The following is a 23479-nucleotide window of genomic DNA, read 5'->3' as shown; positions in this document are numbered from 1 at the left end:
GAGCGAGCCGGGCAGGAGCCGTGCGGGCGTCGCGGGGGCGGAGGGGGCGCTGGGCTGCTCGGGCGGGTCCCGCGGTGGCGGCTGGGCGGGCGGTGCCCGGGCTGCGCTCGGGGCCGCATCGGGAAGCGGCCGTAGCGTTGGTGCAAAGCAGCGTTAAAGCGCTGCTGCCGGGGGCCTGCCCTTGGCGGGGGTCGCCGTAGGCTCACTACTGGCGTTCCCAGGGCTCGAGCGCTCCCGAAAATTGGCGCATAGGCGATGGCAGACCTGCTTCGTCGTATATCAGCTAACAAAGTCAGGGCCAGGTGACGGGGTGCTTCACAGGGACTTGACAGCCACAGGGGCGTCCCTTGCTGCAGTGCAATATGCGCCCGTGCTGTGCACGGACATTGTGTTCTGTGACTGAGCAGACAGGTAAGGGCTGGTTCCCTTCAGTGGTTCCCACAATCTGCCCCAAGCCTTTAATAAATCTTCACAAGCACGTTCAGTTTACACATTCACCGTGCTGCACAGCATGGTTAAGCACAGCCTCTTGGCCATGAAAGAGCAGAGCTTCTTCGCCAGGACACTGGTGCTTCAGAGGTGTTTTCAATTTTTTTTTTTTTAAATCTTCTTCTATTTACTGAAATTTACTTGATTTGTTTTCTCGTTAATTCCTGACAATTTAAGCTGGACGTGTTTCCCCTCAAATTACTCTTTTTGCATGGTTTTATGGAAGTTAGTGGGTTAAAAAATGCAGAAGTACCTAGTGTTGTGATCAAACAATGCTCAGGGAATGGTGAACATAAATGTATAGAGGCATGAATATAAATAATTTATTCATTGATACAATAGAGATGGATTGTTTTTCTTCAATGGTTACCTTTGTAGGGTAGTTTATCAATTAATTTAATATTCTTTTTATTCTGTACTTAGTAGACCAAATTAAAAACCAGCCTTCACAGTGTATTTTGTGTGTGTAGCCACTTGTGTGAGGTATCCTTGGAATGACCCACATGTTTTTCATAGCTGCAGCTGAAGGATGAGAGGTCCCAGGTTGGCTGGGCATGGACACGGGCAGGGGCTGCGGCAGAGGTAACAGTTCCAATAACTGGGCTGGTTGCAGTTCAAATCACTCAAGAAATTCCTTCTTCAAACAAACGGCTTGGGAACCTTTCTGTATCACTGCTCTCAGCCTGGTGGCCTAATCCTCGGTGGTGTGGAAACGAGCTCAGGCTTTCAGCGGAAAGGACTGGCGGCTTAATGCTCCTGCCCCCACCGCGCCTTCCCCGGCGCTTGTCGCCGCTCAGTTGGCGCGGCGGGGCCCGGGGGGCGCGGCGGGAGTGAGTCCCTGGGGCGGCCGAGCTGAGGTCACTGGGACCGTCCCAGCGCCACCGCGACCGCGCCACCGGAGCCGAGGGGCAGACGCGCCGCGTCCCCGCCGGAGAAGGAACGAGGCCGTTCCCTGCGCATCCTCGCAGCATCATGACTCTCCAGGTACGCACTTCTGCATCTGTGAGACAGAGACGAGAGGAGAGGGATGAACTGTCCGTCTGTGTAATGCCGTGCTGGAGACTGCGGTATTTCTTCAGCATAAGGATTTTTACTGCAAAATCAAGGTTACCTTGCGGCAAGGGAAATTTGCCTAAACCCTTGACGGTTAAATAGTGCGTTACTTTTCACAAGTGGAGGGTGAGAAGCACGCTGGTTAATTTGAACTATTTCATAGGTCATGTAATATTTTGGAGCCTTACCTGTTCAGAGCATACGTGAATTATTTTTCTTTAGGTGTGCATCTGAGTTTGCCAGGACTGAGTTAGGCATGAAAAGGCAGGTACATGCCATGTTTTTAGGATCTAGCTGGTTACTTGGAGCTATTAAAGGAGGAGGGAAACTTCTAATACTGATGCAGTGTTATATGTGCACTTGGGAAGCATAAATAATTTTTAAGGAAGAGGTGTGGTTTTTTTAGGGTGTATGCATCTTTGGACTGGTACATTTTGATGGGCTTGTGTTGTGGTAGGAGAGCTTCTACTTTCCTACCTTCTGGCTAGAGAGAGAGCTTCCTTTTACCTTCTCTCTGATCATAGCTTTAAATAGCTGTTGAGGAAATTATTGCTGGCTTTTAGCCTCCTACCTTTGTGGGAAACTATGAATACTTCCCTTGTCTCGGCCATGCCCTGATGGATTAAGCTGTTTTTCTTCTTTAGGCTTTCCTATTATCCCTTTCACTTCAAGATTTGCAAGCTCTTTTATCCCTGTCTCATTATGTCTGTCTCTGTTTAGTGTGCATTTTGCAAAGGGTGAGCAGCACAATGCTCTGACCTAGATGCAGGGAGTGCGCTGCCAGCAGCTTAGCAATTTTCTTCTGAGCTGCAATTATGTTGAATAGCACAGAGGTTTCATTGTGCTGTATTACAGCTAAGAAGAAATCTATTTCTTCAGTAGATTGCCAAATCCCGAACGTAACGGCACCTTTGCTTAATTAATGATTGCTGAAATTATAGTTTGTTTTAATCTGCCTTGAATTCACTCTAGAAAGTGAATTTATTAGCCTGATGATTAAGCAATGAGCCATAAATCATAAGAAAGAGCTGAATGCAGTATGACATGCCGTTCCATAGCTGTATAGTTACACTTCCACATAGAAATCAGTGGTTGAAATTTTAAGATACCATACTCATTCTGCAGTAAACATTACAGCGCTTTTCTGGTCACATTGGTTTGGTTGACAGCTACTAACCATATCCATAAATTTATTGAATCTAGCTGTATGGGCATGAGGACAAATGAATAAATAATGTTCTCATTAGTGAGGCTGTAAAATATTTATAAGTTTTGCAAACTGGTAAAATATTTGCTGTAAATGAAGAATTCATTCAAGCTTTTTTCTTTGTAAAAAGGGAGTATCTGATAATAGTCTGATAATTTGTGCTTTTATCTTTAATGCACGTGTATGTTTATGTCTGTATATATTTTTATGCTTTTTATTTGATGAGTTAAAGGGAATTTTATTGGCACATGATTAAAAGGAAATTATATTTTTACAGGCTGCTCATAAGCATGTTGTGTAAGCAGGCAAATCCTAAGCAACAGTCTCTGCAGAATGATTCGCTAGAGGGGAATGAAGAAAGAAATGTTTAGTATTTAGATTTCATGTCTGCATATTTCTTGCTCTGTAAGATACGCATTTGCAAATTTTTAAACTATCTTGTGATATTTTCCTATAGATGCAAATAGAATAAAATTATAGGAAGATAAGGTTATTAACTTAATGGTGTCCTTAATTTATTTTTTTATCTTTAGTCTTGTATAATATAACAGGGCTTCTGGTTCATTCCTATTGTGAAGTTGTCATGATTTAACACCACCCAGCAAATACGTACCATGCAGTCACTTGCTCACACCCCCTTCACCTACAGTGGGGTGGGGAGGAGAAATGGGGGTGGGGGGGAAGAAAAGGGGGAGGAAGCAAAAACTCCTGGGCTGAGATAAGAATAGTTTGATAATTAAAAAAAAGTAAAATATAATACTGTGATAGTAGTAATGAGAGACAGAGAAAGAGAGCGAGCGAGCATGTGCAATTAAACCCAGGAGAAACAAGTGTTGCACAGTATAATTGCTCACTACCCACTGAGCAAGGCCAAGCCCATTTCCTGAGCAGCAATCTGTCACTCTCTATCTGTCCCAGTTTATACACTGGGCATGACGTTCTGTGGTGTGGAATATCCCTTTGGCCAGTTTGGTCAGCTGTCCCAGCTGTGTTCTCCCCTTCTCCAGCTTCTTGTGCAGCTCCTCAATTTCAGAGCATGAAACACTGAAAAGTCTTTGGCTCAGTGCAAGCACAACTCAGCAACAACCAAAACATAACAGTGTGTTATCAACATTCTCATCCTGAATCCAAAACACTGCTCTGTACCAGGTACTATGGAGAAAATGAACTCTACCCTGACAAAACCAGGACAGAAGTTTAGATCAGAAAACAACTCCAGACATGTGAAAGATTTTCACAGATTTGAATGGTCCTTGTATGTCAGTGCTGGCAGAGGCTCACATGCAGTAGTAACTTATTTAAACTTTAAACAATGTGGCAGCCTAGGTATGGTTTATTATTGATACGTATTTTAAATCTTACAGTTAACAGAGCATAAATCCTGCTTTTGTTTGCATGTGTGTGGATAATATTAAGAGGTGCCTGTGATGGAGGAGTCAGATGTAGTCAAGAACGTCACATTTCTGATATTTGGATCAATAATTAAATACTTATTTTAATAAAATTGTACCTATAAAAAAACCTTGAGCAGTAGTCATCACATTTATTTTTGTAAGTAAATGTACATCCCTTTTATACATCTGAACCAATAGTGTGACTTTAAATGCTTTAAGGAGTGTCAAATACGTACTGTTCCAGTTTCTTTTGACCACTATTTTTAATTCATTGGTAAGGTAGTTTGTATTGCTGATTTTTGTTTCCTCTCGTTAAATGCTTCTCCATTATAAATGCTGTACATCTATTAAAAAATACTGTTGTTAGTGCGTAGCAGTTTTTGTGTAATTAGTCTCGTCTTGCTACCTTAGTACAAAACTCCCTCATATCCTAATGCTGCAGCGTCTGGAACACTGCACAGCAGTGTGGCACAGCTGGAGTGACTCAGGGGTAGGCTGGGATGTAATTCAGAGCATGTGAGTTCCTCTGCAATCCCCATGTCCTTGCCTCTTCCCTTTATGCTGAGCATAAAGTTGAACAGGCCTGTTTTCATGGAAGGATAGGCCACCTGACTGTCAAGGCATATAGTGAGGTAAAAAGTCCTATGAGCAGTCTCACAGCGACTGTGAGTTCAGACTCCTGCTTATGGCAGTGTGTCTGTCCCCTCCCTGCTCCCAGGCTGAAGGCATCCACGCTGTGCCTAAGACACATGGCAAGGTGCTTCTACCCCAAGCCCCGAATTCTCTCCCTGTACTGGTGTGACTTCCGGGCCTCAAACACGTGGGTTCACCATTCTGGGTTTGCTGCTAAAAGGAAGAATAGTGTTTATGGCCCTCAGCAATTTTTGATGAAAAATTAAAAATGAGCTTAACATCTGAACTTGTTGAAGCGTTTCAGGTGGTTGTAGGAAATCTGGGAACAGTTGCTGTGCAGAAGGAGACCAAAAGACAATACAGCATAAGAAGAAAAATAAAGATTCCAAGGCTTTCATGAAAGAAAATATTAATATTCCAAAAAAAATTCTGAGAAGGAATGCTGTGAGGCCATTTCAACATTATTGATTCAGCTTTTATATGTAGCCTAGAGCACACAATTTTGGTTTATCTAAATTACATATCACATATACACATAGCATATGAACATATTTTGAGCCTTTTGGTTTTTTATTCTAGAAAAATCCTGTATTTTTTTTCAGCACTCTCAAATACTTGGTTGGTTAAAAAAAATCTACAGTGTTCTTAAAAGAAATCAGACACAAAAAGTTGGACTTAAAGCTTCATGTTTTGCTGTGGTTCTATGGTATAGTTGCATTGTAGTAACATTGAGAATTATTTTTATTAAAACAGGAACAAACTACGTAAGTAGTTACATGTTTCAGTATATAAAGTCGTAGATTTAAGAACATAATTTGGAAGTAATTTAATCTAGAATTTAGTACAGAAACTGTCAAATCATATACTTTATTGAATGACCAAGTGTCAGATCTTTAAGAAGACAAACGGCACTTGGAATCTGGCTAATTCTCAGAAGGATTGTTACATTCAAAATAGAACAGCAGCACTTCTCAGACTTAAAACAATCTTTATCCATTTTAGCACACCAATTCTTCTCTGTACTCCTCCCTCCACTAGTGGGCGTTTGGTTCAGGGAGGTCTTGGTGGGAATCTCCCATAAACCTTTGCTTGTCAGTTATGCAAACACTGAGGTCCTCACTGAGTAGGAAGATTATTTGTTAAAAAGCATCTGCATTGCTGCAGGATTTTTGTCTTTTCCTTTCATTGCACTTTAAGGGTGCTATGACCTGACAGACCTAGAGATGTGTATTGTCATCATGAATCCTTCTCACCTCATGCTCTGTCAATCTACAGCTGCAGTTTAAAGAATGTTCAATATTTAATTGCTGGTTTGCAGGGAGCTAGAATGCCCTTTTAATCACACATAATGATTTTTTAAAAACATTCCTTTTAAATGCACCTCTCTGCCTGCTGCTGCTCCTTGTTGCAACTCTGGTGTTACAGATGTACATCCTCTTGTGGCGAGCCCTTTTGTTCTTAGAATACTCGTGCTTTCCCCCTTTGTGAGTTTCATATAGCAATTCAAAATTTGCAAAAAATTAGAAATTCCTCAGAATTTTGTTTCTGGGGAATCTCATTAGCCAAACTAAATTTCCAGACCAAAATAAGAAGTGAATTCCATCTCAGGAGGTAGAGGTGACTCATTTGGTGGTAGAATGCACTCAGCTACCTGACTTCACCCTGTTTGCCTGCTGCTCCTGCCTTAATGCAGCCACCAGCTGGCGTGTCCTTACATTAATGAATAGGTAGTTTCATGATTCCAGGAGGGGGCCTTTCTGTGAGGGAAGATGCATGAACATCACTCTCTAATTAAATTATTACTCATTTTTCCTTCTTAAATTTAAAAACAGAAATAACCTTTCTCTTGTACTTTCTCTCTGTTTAAATACAAAATGCTATAGTGAACCAAGCTCTCATTCATATTTGCTTATTTCCATCACTTGGTCCACCCAGCACAGTCACTTGCCAAGGAGACAGGGATCAGTTAAGGAGACAAACATGCATTAGGTTTTCTTATTAAAAAAAAATCAAATCTGTCCTGTAACTAAAGGGAAAAGTGGTATAAAGAAGCACAGTACAGACTTCTGAGGTAACGCCAGGATCTGTGATTTAAACAGAGCTTCAGCACTCATGCTGAAATCATTGCTGATTTTCACACAAACTTTTAAGCTGGGGTAGTGGGTTGATGCTGGCCAGATGCCAGGCACCCATCAAGGCCACTCTCTCACTCTCTTCTGCAGATGCACAGAGGAGAGAAAATTTAACAAAGGGTTCATGAGTTGAGGTATGGACAGGGAGAGTTTGCTCATCAAATACCATCAAGGGCAAAACAGGCTCAACTAAGAGACATCAAGTGAATTCACTGCTAACAAAATCAGAGCAGGATCATGAGAAGTAAAATAAGGCCTTAAAAACACCTTCCCCTAACCTCTCCCTCCTTCTCAGCTCTACCTCCTACCCCAGCAGCACAAGGAGACAGGGAATGAGGGTTATGGTCAGTTCATCACCCGTGGCTTCTCCCTCTGCTCAGGGAGAGGAGTCCTTCCCCTGCTGCACCGTGGGGTCCCTCCCACGGGAGACAGTTCTTCCCAAACTTCTCCAATGTGACTTCATCTCACGAGCAACAGTTCCCTGTGACCTGCTGCGACACGAGTCCATCCCATGGGCAACAGTCCTCCCCAAACTGCTGCAGCATGGGTCACTCTTCCATGGGGTGCAGTCCTCCAAGGACAGGCTGCTCCAGCCTGGGAGCCCCATGCTGCAGCGTGGGGCTCCTCCACGGGCTGTGGGTGGGTCCCTGCATCCCCGTGGTCCTCCATGGGCTGCAGGGGCACAGCTGCTTCACCACGGTCATCACCGCGGCCTGCAGAGGAATCTCGGCTGCGGAGCCTGGAACATCTCCTCCCCCTCCTTCTTCACCAACCTTGGTGTCTGCAGAGTTGTTCTTCTCACATGTTCTCACTCTGCTCTTCTCTAGTCATAATTAAAACTGCAACATAACTTTTGTTTATCTTTCTTCTTAAAGCTGTTTTCACAGAGGCGTTACCACCTAATAGGCCCAGCCTTGGCCAGCAGCACATCCATCTTTGGAGCCACCAGGAATTGGCTCAGCTGGATATTTTGGAAGCTTCTGGCAGCTTCTCATGGAAGCCACCCCTGTAGCCCCCCCCACTACCAAAACCCAGGCCATGCAAAACCAATACAATTGGTTTTGTACAGGATATACTGCGCTTCTGCAAACACAGATCCAACTTAAAAGCTAAAGTAATTGTTGAAACCAGCATATAGCATGTTAAAGTGGTTGTATCTTTTTGCATTAGAGTAGTGCAGTGACCTGATGGGTCTGTGGTCACTGTACGAAATCTGTCTCTGAAATGTCCTGGGCATGAAACAGAACCCCAAACCTTAGCCTGAGACCTGCTTTATAGAGAGAATAGCTACAGCCTCAGGTTGATGTGTGTAATTCACAGTGATGAAAGGAGCAAATTTACACTTAACTCTGGTGCTCTCCTGTGTTTCAGAGTTGGGTGTGGAAGGTGGTCCTGGCAGTAGCTCATCTCCATGAGGTTCCTCTGTGCCAGCTGTTAGTCACCTACTTCCCTGTCAGCAGAGCAGTGGAAATGGAGGGTGAACTGGGCAGTACCCCTCAGAGAGGATTTGAGCTCCCCTGCTTGAGCCAACACAGTGCAGGAAGGCCCAAAATGGTTGAGAGATTACTGTGGGGTGTAAAGTTCAGTGAATACTTTCATACCTGCAGTGTGACTTTAAAAGACAAATACACCACATAAATTGTGAAGGCTCCTTGCCCCTATCAGCCATGCAAGCCTATATCCCTTTCCTAACAATGTACACATTTATGAAGCTCCTTTCATGGGAAAAAGCCTTGTCTGACCACTAAACCCAAGTGAGTAATTGAGAATATCTAATGATACTACTGTGTCTTATACCTCATGTTTTAAATACACCCCTTCCAAAGAGAACTAACACTTTCTGTTCTTTCATCAGGCTGACTTTGATGGTGCTGCAGAAGATGTAAAAAAATTAAAAACAAGACCAACTGATGAAGAACTGAAGGAACTATATGGATTGTACAAACAGGCCACTGTTGGAGATATTAATATTGGTATTACTATGTATACTTCACATTTACTCACATATCTTGATAATCAAGCTAATGTTATGTAAATCTGCATGATAACCAAAGCTATGCATTTATTTTGGCAGAATGTCCAGGAATGCTAGATTTGAAAGGCAAAGCCAAATGGGAAGCATGGAACCTGAAAAAAGGTGTTACACCAATTAAATTTACATCCTGTATCAAGTTTATAGGATGACAAATGAGGAAAGATAATGACTCCTACTTTTCTTTGCAGGTTTATCAAAGGAGGATGCCATGAATGCCTACATCTCTAAAGCAAGAGCAATGGTAGAAAAGTATGGGATCTAGAATATTCAAAATAATTCCCACTACTAATTAACTCTTCAGTAGCTAATGAACTAACTCTGTTGAGAAAAATGCAATACTAACTTCTTATTGTGCAGTCTGATACTAATAAATTTTAAGCATAAGCTGTTTGACTGTAAAGGGTATTTACATATATAATATATTTTTAGCTTATATCTTAATCTAAATAAATTTGAACTGAATAAATTAAGCCTTCTGTGAGAATTGTGGATTTTTTTGGGTATTAAATTATATTTAGCATTCTGACAGGAGCAGACAAACAGAGAAGCTCTAACAGTAAAATAACATAGACATAATTTTTTTGCAAACAAGGTTATGGAATAAAGTGAAGAGTTTGTACACATGCAAGAGAAGGAGGAGAAGATGAAACCTTTTTTAAGACCCAAAACCATTGTTTGTTTTCAAAAAAATCAGGAAAACTCCCCATTTTAAAGGATTACAGAGGAGGAACAGAACAACTTCTAGGCATAACTGTAAGCAATGTTCAGAAAGAATGACTTACTACAAATTGCAGTGGACTAACATTCTGTTATTGAGGGAAATACTCATAGACCAGCATTTTCTATGCATCTTGTTATGTGTTTCGTCAAGAATGTTTGATTAGACGGTTCCAGAAGATAAAAGTGACCTCCAGGAAGCTCATAAAAGGAAGTATCTCCACTCGTTAGTTCTTGCCAAGCTAAAAAAGATATTTAAAGTGCCAGAGAAATGTCAACTATTGTGATCATTTTGTATAACTATTTCAATTACTTAATAATTATTTTAAATCCCATATCAACTTTTTGGTTCATACATTGAGACTGCTCTGTTGATTTGTTTCCTTTAAGAAGGAGACAGATTCTAGAAAACTCTAATTAACAGATGCAATACAACAAGACAATGTGTAAGTGTAAGAGGAAAACCATTGAAACAAAGTACCTTGTACATCATGTACCTCACCATCAGACCCATGAAAGCAGGTAATATCACAAGAGAAGGGGATATCCATTTCTGCCTTCTCAAATCTGTGAACATAAAAAATAGTCATAAAACATTCCATAAAATACCTGTATTTGGAATTTGCTTTCACATACAAAATGGGTTTTTTGTTCTCCTCCAGAACTTTCAGGAGTCAGATTATGCAGGACATCAGGAGAAGAAAATACTGCATCTTGAAGTTTCTTAGCTCCTTACCCTACTGCAATTAGCTCTAAAATTGTAAAGAAAAATGACCCAATAGTTAAGGGAAAAAAAGAGCTTCAACCTGCAATAAAAATTCTCACCTACAATAAATAATTGTTACCAACATATACAAGTTTTCTAATGTTTCAGCATCTTTCAGTGTCAGGTTCCTAAGACCAAAATGGGCCCCACACCCAAGAGTGTCCTTGTTTTTGCCAAGGTGAGAAGCCTTAACCACTCAGCTACATGAGCTGTCATGTAACATCCAGTGGGGACAGCAGTTAGGACAGAGGAAGCCGGTTGCTGTCTGGGTGCCCAGAACACAGGAATTCTTTTCTTCTGGTTAGGCTAGAGGACCTTGGATCAGGAGACTGAATGCAGTGTTCCTGAAGCACAATCAGCTGAGATTGTTAACCTCAGAAAACAATAGAAGACGCAAGAATACTCCCTTTTAGTAGCTGCTGACTTTGGATCCTCAGTAGAACCATAATTCTACCATGTCAATACTGCAGTAACAGTTGTGGTTGTTGCAGTATGCAGTGTTTCTTCTAGGGTTTAAATAGTAGAAAACAAATAGAAAAGCACACAAAGGATAAAAACTATGTTTACTATTTCTTATTCTTTTCATAACAAAAAATGAGAACAAATTACAAAGAAAGAAAAAAGAAAACCTGACACGATCAGACAGAAGTAAAAATGTAAAATACAAATATGAAAGTAATACAAAGTTGTAAAACTTACAAAAATGTCTGAAGAACTGCAAAGTCTTCTCTGAGAGTAAGCACCATTTGTTTCAGAATGTCTTCATTAGGCTGAAGCTCAGAAGGAATTCCTCCTAGAATCTGTAGCTGTGCAATAACTTCTTCATCTTTTATATCAGATACGGGTAAGCTTCTCAGAGCACGGAATCCTTCAGACTGTCAGTACCAAACAAAACAGATCAGGTGTTGTATATAATATACTTAAAATAATCTTTCCATTAAAATGATTTTGGTAAAAAGTACAATAATTTTTCATCTCCAAAATATGATGGCTGATTAGTTTAACATTCACAGAGAACACTTCATGGAAAGGGTTAGTAGACAAAGTGTTTACTGAAATCAAAAAATATGAGTGAGCCAAGTACTCTCTACTTCTGAAACTTCCATAGACAAATAACTGTTAGTATTATTTTGTTCAAGTTTGACTCTTACTATTGAAATGCAACTAGTAAAATAATCTAAGAAAGAAAAACGCAGCACTGGACATAACCCTGGCTAATGTAGGACTGAAGAGTGAAGAGACCAACTGACTATGGAAATTTGCAGCAATTGCTTCCATGAATCACTAGCTAACAATTGCTTCCATGAATCACTAGTTCATACTCAGGACTGCTAAGAAGCCTTAGCTTCAGCAGAAACTGAAGAACAGAAATAGCAAATACTGTCTGAGAACAGGACTGGAAAAATGCCACTTCACTGCTGTTTTTCTGAGAAAGACTAGCAGAACTAGAAGAACCTCAGAAGAAACTGATTAAAAATCCTACAAAGAATGAGGAGAAAGAAAAAGATTGAACAAATGTACTGAGGGCTGATGCAGCAGGTTTATGAAAAATGAGGTCAAGACAGTTATTTCACACGTTACAGAGTAAGGAGGACCACTTATTATTTTGGTTTGATTACTTTTGAGTTTTAAACCAAAGGCCATAGTAAATAACACAATATTCAAAGAAGTTTAGTTTAAGGATTAGTTAGTTTAAGCATTAATTAGTTCAAGCATTAGTTTAACGAGGTTCTTCTCTCAAGGCTAAAGTTAGCAGCAGTGAATATTATGTATTCTGCATCTATCCCAGAACACTTTTCTCTCATAGATTCTGAAGAAATGTTTATTTTGTATTAAAACTACTCTGCATACCATACTGTAAAATATTATTTTTACCCTTGATAGCTAATTTACAGTTCTGTTTCATAATGTTAATGATTCCGTAACTTACGTGTGGGGCATGTCCCTCTGATATGAAAAGATGGACCGGCTCCAGTCCGTACTTTTCTTTCAAATGAAGTGCAACTGCAAAACTCACGTAAGATCCAAAACTGCAGCAAAAAGATAAATTAAAGCAAAGTATGCAAAAAAATACATGAAAACTGGAAAATAAAAACGTAATTTAAATTTCAGTGCTAATTGGCTATCTTGAACAGTTGCTGAAACCATGTAAGATATGCAGATTACAATTATATTAAATTGACATGAAGTATACTCCTACGCAGTCTAATTTTGTAAATAAGACCTTTTCTTAGTCTTTCTTTTAATTGTCTCCTTAATTTTCAGTAAGAACAGTTATTTTGAATACTTGAGACTAAGCAATCTTCAAAATCTGTGTTTCATGAATGGTTCACCCCCTTCATTCATATAGATCAAGCACTGTCACAAATATTAACAATAAATGCAATTATAATTGATTAGAAACACATGTTCAGATGTTGTGCCTGAAGGTATAAGTAAATAAATAACTAGAGTCTTTGAGAGCAACTGCATGTTTTAGGATGGCTTGACAGAAGATCCTTGCAGAAGCATATTTTCCTAAAGTTTTTGCAAATAAAAACAAGTAACTCTCTACTCCTAGAGCTCAGAAATAGAAGCTCCTTCACTAGGGTATCTAAAAATGTGTATTTTTTTACCTGTGACCAAAAAATGCAAATGGTTTTTCTTTCAATTCTTTTAACAAAACATTTGTAACTTCATTAACTATGCTTGTCATGTCTTTTGCAAAAGGCTCCTCAAGACGAGTTTCTCTTCCAGGAAACCTTATACAGCACACTGCAGAAGAGGCGGGGGAAGGGAAGGAAAAGAATTACAGTTATTTAAAATGGATACAGTAACATAACTTTAATTAAGTTTTAAAATTATTCTGCAGAATATATATACTATTTGAATTTAATCCTTCTTACAGTTGATATTGTGCACTTGCTTGCTATTGCTACTACTGTGATATAATCCTGTAAGGGATTACGTTTCCACCCCTTCCTTTAGTCACCAATGTTGCCCCTCCAGCTGATTTGATTGATAAATGCCTTGGGTCAGAATGCACAAGATCCTGATTTCAGCTGAGGTTTGAAAGCAACTTTATTGTCACAAGTTTTAATAACAATCAAAAATTCATCAATTTCAATAATAGTAAGTCTGAGAGCTGTGTAAAGTACATCCTTTCAAGGGCAGCATTAGTAAGTGAAACTGTATTAGAATTGTACAATCCCTGTTTTCTTCTTTGTCAACTCTTCAGCACCGCTCATTGGCAAATGTGGAATCATAGTGCAAATTGGTGGACATTTGTATTTATAGTTATATTTATAGTTATTTATATAGAAGAAAATTTTACATGTTTTTACTATTTTCCCTTCAAAATTGAGGATTTTCCTCTCACTGTTTAGTGAAAGTAAGGAATGAATAGATCAGAAAAAAATGTTGATTTTCTCAAATCTCCTTGACATCATGCATACTGCCAGTTACACAGAAGTAACAGGTCAGACAAAAAAGTATTTTAGAAAAGACAGAATAAACCACAACCAAATACCATAGATAGCAATACAGAAAAGTTTACATCTTCTATACTTTCTGCAGAAACCATCTCTGAAAGAGCATGCTGTGCCCTGATTTTATTCATCTGTGTCTGCAGTTGGTCCTAGGCCATTTCCTTAGTAACTGTCTTGTAAATAGTTCCAGTGGACAAAAACTTTTTTATTTCTTCGTTTTTTTCCCTAATTTCAAGAAAAATTCAATGTGCAACTGCTTACCTGAAATTATACATGCATTTAGAGGACCAGTAAAACTGCAATGGCAATACTCATGAATATGAAATTCTTTTTTTCTTTGTGGAAGGTCTGGAAGATGGCCTTGATTCCTCTTCAAATAGGTCAAGCAATGGATCTTTTTAGTGCTGATATATCTTGTGAGCAATAAGAATTACTTATAGTGTAACTGAACGTCATTTCAGTGTTATAAAATTCATAGATTAAATTTCAGTTTTGATACAAGAAGTGCAAACACTGGCTAACAGATGCTTTGTGCAGCCTCTCAACATCAGAAAAGTTCTCATCTTCACTGTTAACCTTGCTGAAGACTGGCTTATCCACAATATGCAGTGTACTGCTGTTTCTGAATCATACCAATAGTTTCTGAAGCAGTCAAACATACTATACTATATATATTGTGAAATGTAGCTCTGAGCATATAATTTTTTCACCCAATCGAATATAATTTGATTCAAGGTGGTACACAAAATATAGCCTCATGGAAATGCTAACTCCTAATGAATGCTAGTTCCTTCCTTTCTGGAGAAGACCCACTGGATAAAGATTGTGGTGCTCTCAAGATTATTATATTCCATTTTAAAAACTTGGCTATCATGTATTTTAGAAATCCTTCACTTCTACTCTAACTACAAAAATGACTAACCTTCAATTGAGTCGTTGAAGAGTTTGCCCCACTGAGCAAGTTGCGAAGTTCCACCTCCAGCCCACGGAAAGCAAATCAGTCTAAAGAGAGCATCTGGCCTTTTGTGTACACAAACAATCAGCTTTTCCATTTCTGGAAAAAAAACAAAAAAACCAAGAAAACAACACATCATTCTAGAACAAGACTCTTCAGATATAGGAAAATTAGAGTGAATTAAGACTAAATTGAAACAATAGGGTGCAATATTTTCTGTCATCAGAACTGCTTGTGCTACAATAGCTATCTGTTAGACATGAAGTGATCTTCCTACAACACTGTAAACCATTTATATATTGTATATCATTTATAAATGATGGCAGAATACTATTGGGCAATATCCTTAGCTAATATTTGCTCAGTCACTGACCGCAACAAACATTACCAGCAGCAAAATAAATTGATAAGGGATTTCTTCCATCTGAAGATGTAGAAAATATAAGGACCACCTAGTTCAATGTTCTCTCTACCACAGTGGTAAAATAGATGTCTAGGGAACAGCAGGATGTAGTTTCTTTATATATATAAAATGTCTATGAATTACTCTTTCACATATTTTTCCAGTCTCCCCTTGAACAGTTGGCATCCACGACATCCTCTTGCAATGAGTCGCACAGCTCCACTATCTGATGCATGAAGAATGATGCCCTTGTTTTTCATCTCACTCATACAAATTCATTTGATGTACACAGGGCAGTGCAGTAAAGAGAGTGAATAGTGCACCTCTCAGGGTTTGCCACTGAGCATTTCTGAGCTCTGCTGTCATATTGTCTCAGCCCTCAAACATTTCTTTATCCTGAATGAAAAGGCCTGGCTGTGTTAGATATCCTTCAAATCCATCATCACTACCTCTGGACTTCTAGTTTTGTTATATTCTGTTGACATGGTGGAGTAACCAGAGCCACGTCCAACTTTATCACAACAGCTTTGGTAGTTTTGCTTAGTGACTGACAGAAGTAACAGCTGAAGCAAGATTTGTAACTACTTCTTCCTTCTTGCTGAGAAGAAACAATAGCATTGAAGATGCCAAGTGCATTGTCTCTAGCATCAGATACTGCTTTTACTATCTGAAGAAAAAAGCAATTCTCAATCATTTTTATTCTTCTTTCCCAGTTTTCTTGTCCTTTATTCTGGCTGATTAGATTTGTGGATGTAAATACTGAAGTGACAAAGTAGTACTGATAGCCTATCAGGCTGCGCTCAGTCAAAAGAACCCGGGAACCATGTGCTTGGTGAAGACATATTAATTAGAAATATATGATAGAGAATTTTTATAAAAAGTTTTCTGCACCCATTAGAACAAACTCTCATGTTCTTGTTAAAAAGATTGAAAAAAAAATACTGATTAGGGGATAGCAAGCAGCAAAATTCCATTTCCAAAATGCTGCGTATCATTAAGGGTAATATTTCTTGCCTTGAATATAGCTCAGTATTTGCAAGGGCTGACTCACCATAAAATACACCTGTATGCCTACATGCAATCTTTTTCACCTGCACAAAAAGTTTGAGAAATGCAACCAGATCAGGATAGGCAACAATTCCGACTTATATCAAAACTACACAAACAAGACAAAAGAAAACTGACCCAAATATTGCTGGTTGCTTGATTTTCATGTATGTTTGAACTGGAGAGTTTGTGAATATTTGTTACGAATCACTTCAAAGACACATTAAGAAGAGCAAGACACACAAAAAAACCCCAAAAAAACCAACCCAACAAAAAACCAGAAAACAAACCAAAAAAAAGGTCTCAAAAATCACTGGGTATGTGAGCCTAAAGCAGCTGAAGAATACTGACACTGATCTACAGAAGACATAACTCCTCTGGTGGATTTTTAGCTTCAGTACAATTAGTTCCATTTACACTGTCACTTCTTCCAGAAAAATACACAAAAATCTCAAACATTTCTGAAGCCAATGTTTTAACTTGGCAGTCAAATAGCAAAAGAAAAATCTCTTCTCAAACTATTCCAGAGGTGACACAGAAATCTCAAGCATGATAAAGTACATTTAATCAAAGTCTTTAAATTATTTAAAGGTACATTAATGGTTACTGAAATCTTTCCCACTTTAAACACTTTTAAATATTGCTTTATTCCATCGCCATCCAGCTTACTTTAGGTACAAATACCTGAACAGTCAGGAAGACCACTAGTGCCAGGCAATGACAGCCGGAGGGTGGCTCCACTTCTCAGTGCTGCACATCAAGAAGCTGCAGACATCTGCTTTTAAGTCTTTTCTAGGCTTAAGGGGAGGAGCCCCACCACAAAAACAAACAAACAAAAAAGGCACAAACTGAGGCATGCAGCATCTCAAAAGGGAGACAGAAGCATCATGTGTTAGAGGTGACACACGGCATTTGGCAGAAATACAAGAAAGGCACACCGCACTAATCGCAGTGAATGAAACAGCACAGGCTAGCATGCCCATGACAGTACACAAGTTGTAGCAGCTTTCATACACAGAGACACACAGCCTTGCTGACAAAAAAGCTGCATAAATAGAAAAGCCAGCCTTTTGTAAGAACTATGTCCAGAAGTACAGCACTCACACCTAGGCTGGAGAGTTTTACAGGGGTCTGAAAATGCTGCTGTAGAAGACCATCACCTGATTTGATTAAACCACTGCATTTGTTTAGTGGACCAGTTGTCATTTCTGCAAACTGAAAGACATAGCAGTGTATGAACTACACACTGTGGTTACATACAATAATTTCATGTTAGATATCCTTTATGCTCCTGGCAATCAGATGAACTATCAGTAACCTAAAACACCAGTATATTTTACAACTGCATTTGCAATACTAGGAAGACTGACTTTTTTCCCCCCTTTGACCTTACTTTGTTTTATGCCAAAACCAGCTTTCAGGAGAATATGGATTATCTTTTCTCTTATCATAAAAACTTCCCTTGTTGTGTTCCCCCATATGATGATGTAATCGATGTATTGCAGATGTTCTGGAGCCCCACCCTTTTCCAGCGCAGTCTGGATCAGTCCTGATAGGGAAACATGTCATTGAGCATGAACTGGCAGGACTGATCAAGAGAGCTTTAAAATAGAATTGATGGGGAAAGCTGAAGGTTGGAATAGCAGCAACTAAGGGTGGCAGTGCTAATGGAAACACACCGTGGGATTACCTTGGAAATCTTCTTTTCGGGGCTTAGGATTTCACAAGTACTGGTCAATCTTTAAGAATCACCTTTTGGAAGCACAGGAACAGGCAATTCCTCTTTTTTCCTAATTTTTTACAAGACAGGAGAGCAGTTGAAAGAATTGGATTATATTATTTCCAAAACTATATTTTCCTCTGCTTTCATCTATTGGCCTTATACCTGAGATCTAACTTAGACCTATTATAACAAAGAGAGGATACATAAGAATTCTTCTGCATAATCAAGATGTTCCTGGACTGTAAACTTTTCAAGTGAAACAAGCTTTTATTTTATTCCCTATAAATTTTAAGTTAGATGTGTGATCTGATGAATTAATGGCAGAAAAATATATTTTAGAGTGTTCACAGTCAAAAAGAATGTTTCTTTCTTAAACTGTTGGCAAAAAAATGGCTCAGTGAGTGAAAAAAGAACCCCACTGAATTTTAAGAAAGTATTTCTTGGCTTTTGTCTCTTCACATTTAGAATAAGCTGAAAATAAAATTCTAGTTTGATAAAGAGCTGTATAAAAGATTAAAAGAGCCATCATTTAAATCACAGAAGAACTTAGGTTCAAGGGGACTTCTAGAGATAATATAGTCCAAATCTTCTCTCTTTAGGTGTTGAGTATCTCCAAGGATGGCGACTCTACAACCTCCCTTGGTAACCATGTTCCAGTGTTCAATCATGACTCATAGTGAGGACATTTTTCTTTCTGTCTATATCCTTGTTGTCCCTTGTATCCACAAGTCTTTTGTCTTTTTGCACAGTACATCCAAGAAGAGTCTGGCTCTGCCCATCCTCTGCATATCTGTAGAGGGATTCCTTGCAGAACAGGGGCATATGATACCCCTGGAAAGACTGGACAACCCTGTGCTGAGGAAAAGCCCCTGAACTGGCCCCTGGCTGCAGGCAGCCCTGAGAGTCCTTGGCAAGGTATGCACTGGTCGGCTCCCCCGCTGATTAGAGGCCGTCTAGAGGGACTGGGCATGAATCTTTGCAAAAGTAGATATAAGCTTGCATAGTTGAACAATAAATGGAGAACGATGCTCAAATCGTATCGGTATATGTGTCGTTTATCTGTCTAGCCCCCCAAAACATATCCTTCTATTAGGTAGGTGAAGACATCTTCATTTGGCACTCCCCTCTTAAGACAAAACCAATTATCTCAGACTCTCCTCGTACACCACCCACTCCAGTCACAATCGCAGGGAACGCTGCCACACTGACTTCAGTATTGCAACATCCTTCTAATACAGCAGAATTAAAAATGGTCACAGAAGTAGTATACCGAAGAAATTTTGGATTATTTTTCAAACATGTTTCTGAAACAGGCTTTCAGGGCATGAAGAATTTTTTACATTAGCTTTATTCGTTGTCATGGCATCACCTTATAGTAGGTGGACAAGTACAATTGAAAATACTAGGGACAACAAAACTGCTTTTGCACTGACCAGCTGCTAGGACAAATGGACCAACAGCCCCACCGTGCAGGGAACAGAAAGCCAAAGGTAAAGAAATACCAAGTGCTTGCAGCACAGGGCTGCAAGATATTTCCCCAAGGAAAATATATTCCATAGCACACAGTCTAGAAATCCATGGAATGAGTCTTTGTCAATTGCAGGAGTGTGGTATTTGCCAGTAGGGCAGTCCAGGACCAAAGAGACCTCTCAGGTATCCAGGCACTTGCAAATCCTACATAGTAAACCCACGTCATTTGTGCATACGTGACTTAACCCCTTGTCTGCAGATTCTGGAAGCCAGGGAAAAAGCAACCCTATCCCCAGATGGCAAGTAGATCCAAGTCTACTTACAGAATTTAGATTTAAGGTAGTCCATTCACCTCCCACCAATAAGCACAGAAGTGGAATAGCGTGCCTGGGAGTCAAATGATCCACTTCATGGTAGGTATGGAGTCTGTTATCAAAGCTGCTGGATTGCTTACAGCAATAGGCACGCATCTGAGACACCTGGCTGGGAACATGGGAACTTTAACAAGGCTGGGCATTGACAATTTGGTGTCTGCAATCCTATAATAACAGAGCTGTCTGGCTGTAGGACAGTGACAGTTAGGTAATGTAATCCTCTACTGACTTTATCTTCACAAGAGAAACAGTTTGCGCAACTGACAGACACCAACATGTCTCAATGTCTTAAAACATTGTGATACAGTTGAAATTTTTTACTTCTGCATCTTACACATTCCTGTATCACACACGTTTGGTTACATTCAGTATTCAAATCATCCTTTAAAAATGTTAAAAAAATATGTTTTCTAGGGTAGGCACTTAGGCTTTCTGGAAAATTACAGGTTTACGAAAAGAGGTGTCCAGTTAGAGAGAAAACACATCTGCTATATGCACTGAAATGTTTAGTACAGGTTTTTGAGGATAATGGATTTATATCCCTGAAAGTTTTCATACTCAGCAAAAAGCAGTGGTGTGATCTTCCATTTAAGACAGCAAAATACATAAATCACAGGAAAAAAAAACGTGGGAAGCCATATCTCAGTAGCTTCTGAGTTCAGGAAAACACTGGTCTTTGCTTCTTGAAAAATAAAGACTAAGGCAATCCTTCATCATTATACCTAGACCCTAGAAAATATTGGAAAAAGGTATGGAGCATACTCATCTTATTAGTCATATTTTTCCCAGTAACATATCTCTCATGGCTACACTTTTAGCAGACTATATTTGAAATAGGCTAATGTCATTGTTAACATCTAAAAGCTGATGATGAAAAAAAATTTGTATGTCATTACCGACTGAAATCCTGTCCTCCAGAAAGCTGTTTACCCATTCCTTTACTCAGTCTTGAAAAAAAAATCTAGGACATTATTACAGAGAAACTTATTTGTGGAACACTTGCCTCTGATAAGCTCAACGCTTCCCTACTGCAAAATAATTGAACTAAACATTAAAGTCACACAACATGCATTCCCAACATGGACTTTTACTACTTAAACTGCCAGGGTGTTGAAGCTGCCAAATATACAGACCATGTATATGCTTCAAAAACAAACACAACAAGGAGCAGAATAATCTCCCCTCCTTTCCTACTGTTTCTGATGCCAGCCTAGTTCTGCTTTGGTACAGCCACATAACCTTTGCTCAGATTTTTGAGGAAATCATTCAATTGAGAGAAAGACCTCTAAAGAAATCCATAGAGTTGAGTTGTGAAAGGGAAAAGGGATAAAACTAGAGATAAAGGCTGCAGAGATGGCACCAGGCAAGTAGCTCAACAATTACAAGGAAAGACATCAACATGGAAAGATAATTAACATCTCAAGAGAAAAAAATCAGTTGGAAGATTTCAACCTCCTGTTTAGTATCTTTATTGATAATCTGGATGAGGGGATTGAGTGCACCCTCTGTAAATTCACAGACAACACCAAGTTGGGTGGGAGTGTTGATCTGCTGGAGGTCAGGAAGGCTCTGCAGAGGGATCTGGACACGGTGGATCAATGGTCTAAGGCCAGTGGTATGAGATTCAACAAGACCGAGTGCTGAGTCTTGCCCGTGGGTCAAAACAACCCCATGCAGCGCTACAGGCTTCAGGAAGAACTCAGTACATAAAGTGGAGGGATGAAGGAGGAATGGAGGAACGTTTTGAGTGATGGTGTTTGTCTTCCCAAGTACCTGTTACATGTGACAGATCTCTACTTTCCTGGGGATGGCTGAACACCTGCCCATAGGAAATAGTGAATGAATTCCTTGTTTTGATTTGCTTTAATGTGTGCCTTTTGCTTTCTCTACCCACAATAAACTTTTACTCATCTGATCCTCTCCCTGATCCCACTGGCGAGGGAGTGAGTGAGCAACTGCATGGGCTTGGTTGCTGGCTGGAGTTAAACCACGACCGTAGGTAATGGGAAGCCATTTTGGCAGCAAAGGCAGGTAGTAACAAAGAAGCAAACAGAAGGTGCCACTGCTGCAGACACAAAGAGGAAAGAAGTCATGGAACATGGTGACATTTTGTTCTGAATATGGCAGATTATGTCACAGATTTTTTTTTTTTTTAATGACTCTGGGCTGAGCCATAGCTCTTCAACACACACCACCCAGGTACTCATGCAGGTGTCAGAGACCCCTTCAATGTGCCAAATAGCAGTATTGGCAGGAGTCACTGAAAGTAGAGACCTTGTTAACCATGGCAAGTAGGGCCTCACATGTCCTTCCCAGTACAAATGCTGCTTCACCATGTAGTGAAATGTTTGCTCCAGCATGTGAAGACTGCTCCAAATCCCACCCAATTACTCTGGTTGCTGCTTACTCCCACTCCAGTGGAGTGGCAAGTCACACTCCACAAGCATCTCTCCCACACACCATTTTAACAGGCGGCACAGAAACCCAGCAGTCTAGCTCAGACCTGCGCCACAGAAATGCCCTTGCAGATTCCTTAGCTATTGCCCACCCACAAAGCAGTTGGGCCACTTACCCTGGGTGAGGAGTCCCCCGGCCAGCCACAGCTTGCATGTGGTCTCAGTCCTGCTAAGGACACCAGTGGAGTTAAGAGCACAGCCCAGGAGGAACAGCAGCTGTGAAGAAGAGCCCCTGCCTCCACTGCAGCCCCAGCTGCACTTTCTCCCCATGTCACAGATCCTGAGTTCTAAGGATCACTGAAGTCCAACTCCTGACCCTGTGCAGGACATCCCAAAAGTCACAACATGTGCCTTAGAGCATCTTCCAAATGCTTCTTGAACTCTTGAACAGCCAGGCTTGGTGCTGTGACCGATTTGCTACGGAGCCTGTTCCAGCGCCCAACCACCCTCTGGGAGAACCTTTTCCTAATACCCAACCTAAACCTCTCCTGAGCCTCAGGCCATTCTATTGTTTCCTGTCACTGTGCACCACAGAGAAAAATCAGTGTCTGCCCCTTCTCTTCCCCTCACAAGGAAGTTGTAGGCTGCAATGAGGTCTCCCCTCAGACTGAAGCGATCAAGTGACCTCAACCGCTCCTAATGTGGCTTCCTCTCTAGGTCCTTCACTATTTTCATAGCTCTCCTTTGGAAGCTCTCTAATAGCTAAAAGTCTTTCTTATATTGTGGCTCGCAAAACTGCCCCCAGCACTCAAGGTGAAGCTGCCCCAGTGCAGAGCAGAGCGGGACAATCCTCTCCCTTGCCCGGCTGGCGATGCTGTGCCTGATACCAGGACACGCTTGGCCGTCCTACCTGCCAGGGCACTGCTGATTCACATTTAAATTTCCATCCACCAGGAACTCCAGGCCGATGGAAATGAGGTCTCCAGCCCCTCACTCCCCAGTCTGTACGTACGTCCAGGGTTGCCCTCTCCCAGGAGCAGAATCCGGCACTTGCCCTTATTAAACTTCACACAGTTGGTGACTGCCCAGCTCTCCGATTTGTCCAGGTCTCTCTGCGGGGCCCGTCTGCCTTCGAGGGAGTCAACACCTCCTCCCCATTTCAAACTGTCCTTTTATTGACACCCCGCTGCACGCCCCCAGAGCGCAGGGGATGGCGAG

The 23479-nt window shown here is 40.5% G+C and overlaps 2 protein-coding genes across 5 annotated transcripts; one reads left to right on the top strand and one right to left on the bottom strand.

Moving 5' to 3' along the window:
- The first annotated feature begins 1281 nt into the window (after nucleotides 1-1281).
- Nucleotides 1282-9413, top strand: ACBD7 (acyl-CoA binding domain containing 7). Its single transcript, XM_048306770.1, has 4 exons — nucleotides 1282-1473; nucleotides 8764-8881; nucleotides 8983-9045; nucleotides 9132-9413. The coding sequence occupies exons 1-4, from the start codon at nucleotides 1462-1464 to the stop codon at nucleotides 9203-9205; spliced, it is 267 nt and encodes an 88-aa protein (XP_048162727.1). The 5' UTR covers nucleotides 1282-1461; the 3' UTR covers nucleotides 9206-9413.
- Nucleotides 9414-9508: 95 nt separating this feature from the next.
- On the bottom strand, nucleotides 9509-23443 carry OLAH (oleoyl-ACP hydrolase). Of its 4 annotated transcripts, XM_048306731.1 has the most exons (8): nucleotides 23195-23443; nucleotides 22438-22487; nucleotides 14816-14947; nucleotides 13042-13180; nucleotides 12357-12456; nucleotides 11126-11301; nucleotides 10142-10227; nucleotides 9509-9902 (listed from the first exon to the last, which is right to left on the bottom strand). In XM_048306731.1, coding segments are annotated over exons 1-8 (819 nt in total). In that variant the 5' UTR covers nucleotides 23197-23443; the 3' UTR covers nucleotides 9509-9768. The 4 variants fall into 4 exon arrangements, with proteins under 4 accessions (XP_048162688.1, XP_048162698.1, XP_048162706.1 ...); XM_048306741.1 differs by lacking the exon at nucleotides 22438-22487 and having other exon boundaries at nucleotides 23195-23439; XM_048306749.1 differs by lacking the exon at nucleotides 22438-22487 and having other exon boundaries at nucleotides 23274-23439.
- Nucleotides 23444-23479: the final 36 nt, after the last annotated feature.

Source organism: Corvus hawaiiensis, chromosome 1 (assembly GCF_020740725.1).
Source record: "Corvus hawaiiensis isolate bCorHaw1 chromosome 1, bCorHaw1.pri.cur, whole genome shotgun sequence".
Lineage (NCBI taxonomy): Eukaryota > Metazoa > Chordata > Aves > Passeriformes > Corvidae > Corvus > Corvus hawaiiensis.
The sequence above is the reverse complement of the archived record's forward strand: the minus strand, read 5'-3'. Positions and strand labels throughout refer to the sequence as shown.

What these genes read in the sequence shown, in the direction of transcription:
- OLAH (XM_048306731.1), bottom strand. An exon ending in CGGGGGACTCCTCACCCAGG is followed by an intron (nt 14,948 to 22,437) that starts GTAAGTGGCCCA and finishes TTTTTTTTCCAG; the next exon opens with AAATGGAAAAGCTGATTGTT. An exon ending in TGAGGTACATGATGTACAAG is followed by an intron (nt 9,903 to 10,141) that starts GTACTTTGTTTC and finishes TATCTTTTTTAG; the next exon opens with CTTGGCAAGAACTAACGAGT.
- ACBD7 (XM_048306770.1), top strand. An exon ending in TGTTGGAGATATTAATATTG is followed by an intron (nt 8,882 to 8,982) that starts GTATTACTATGT and finishes TTATTTTGGCAG; the next exon opens with AATGTCCAGGAATGCTAGAT. An exon ending in AGCATGGAACCTGAAAAAAG is followed by an intron (nt 9,046 to 9,131) that starts GTGTTACACCAA and finishes TTTTCTTTGCAG; the next exon opens with GTTTATCAAAGGAGGATGCC.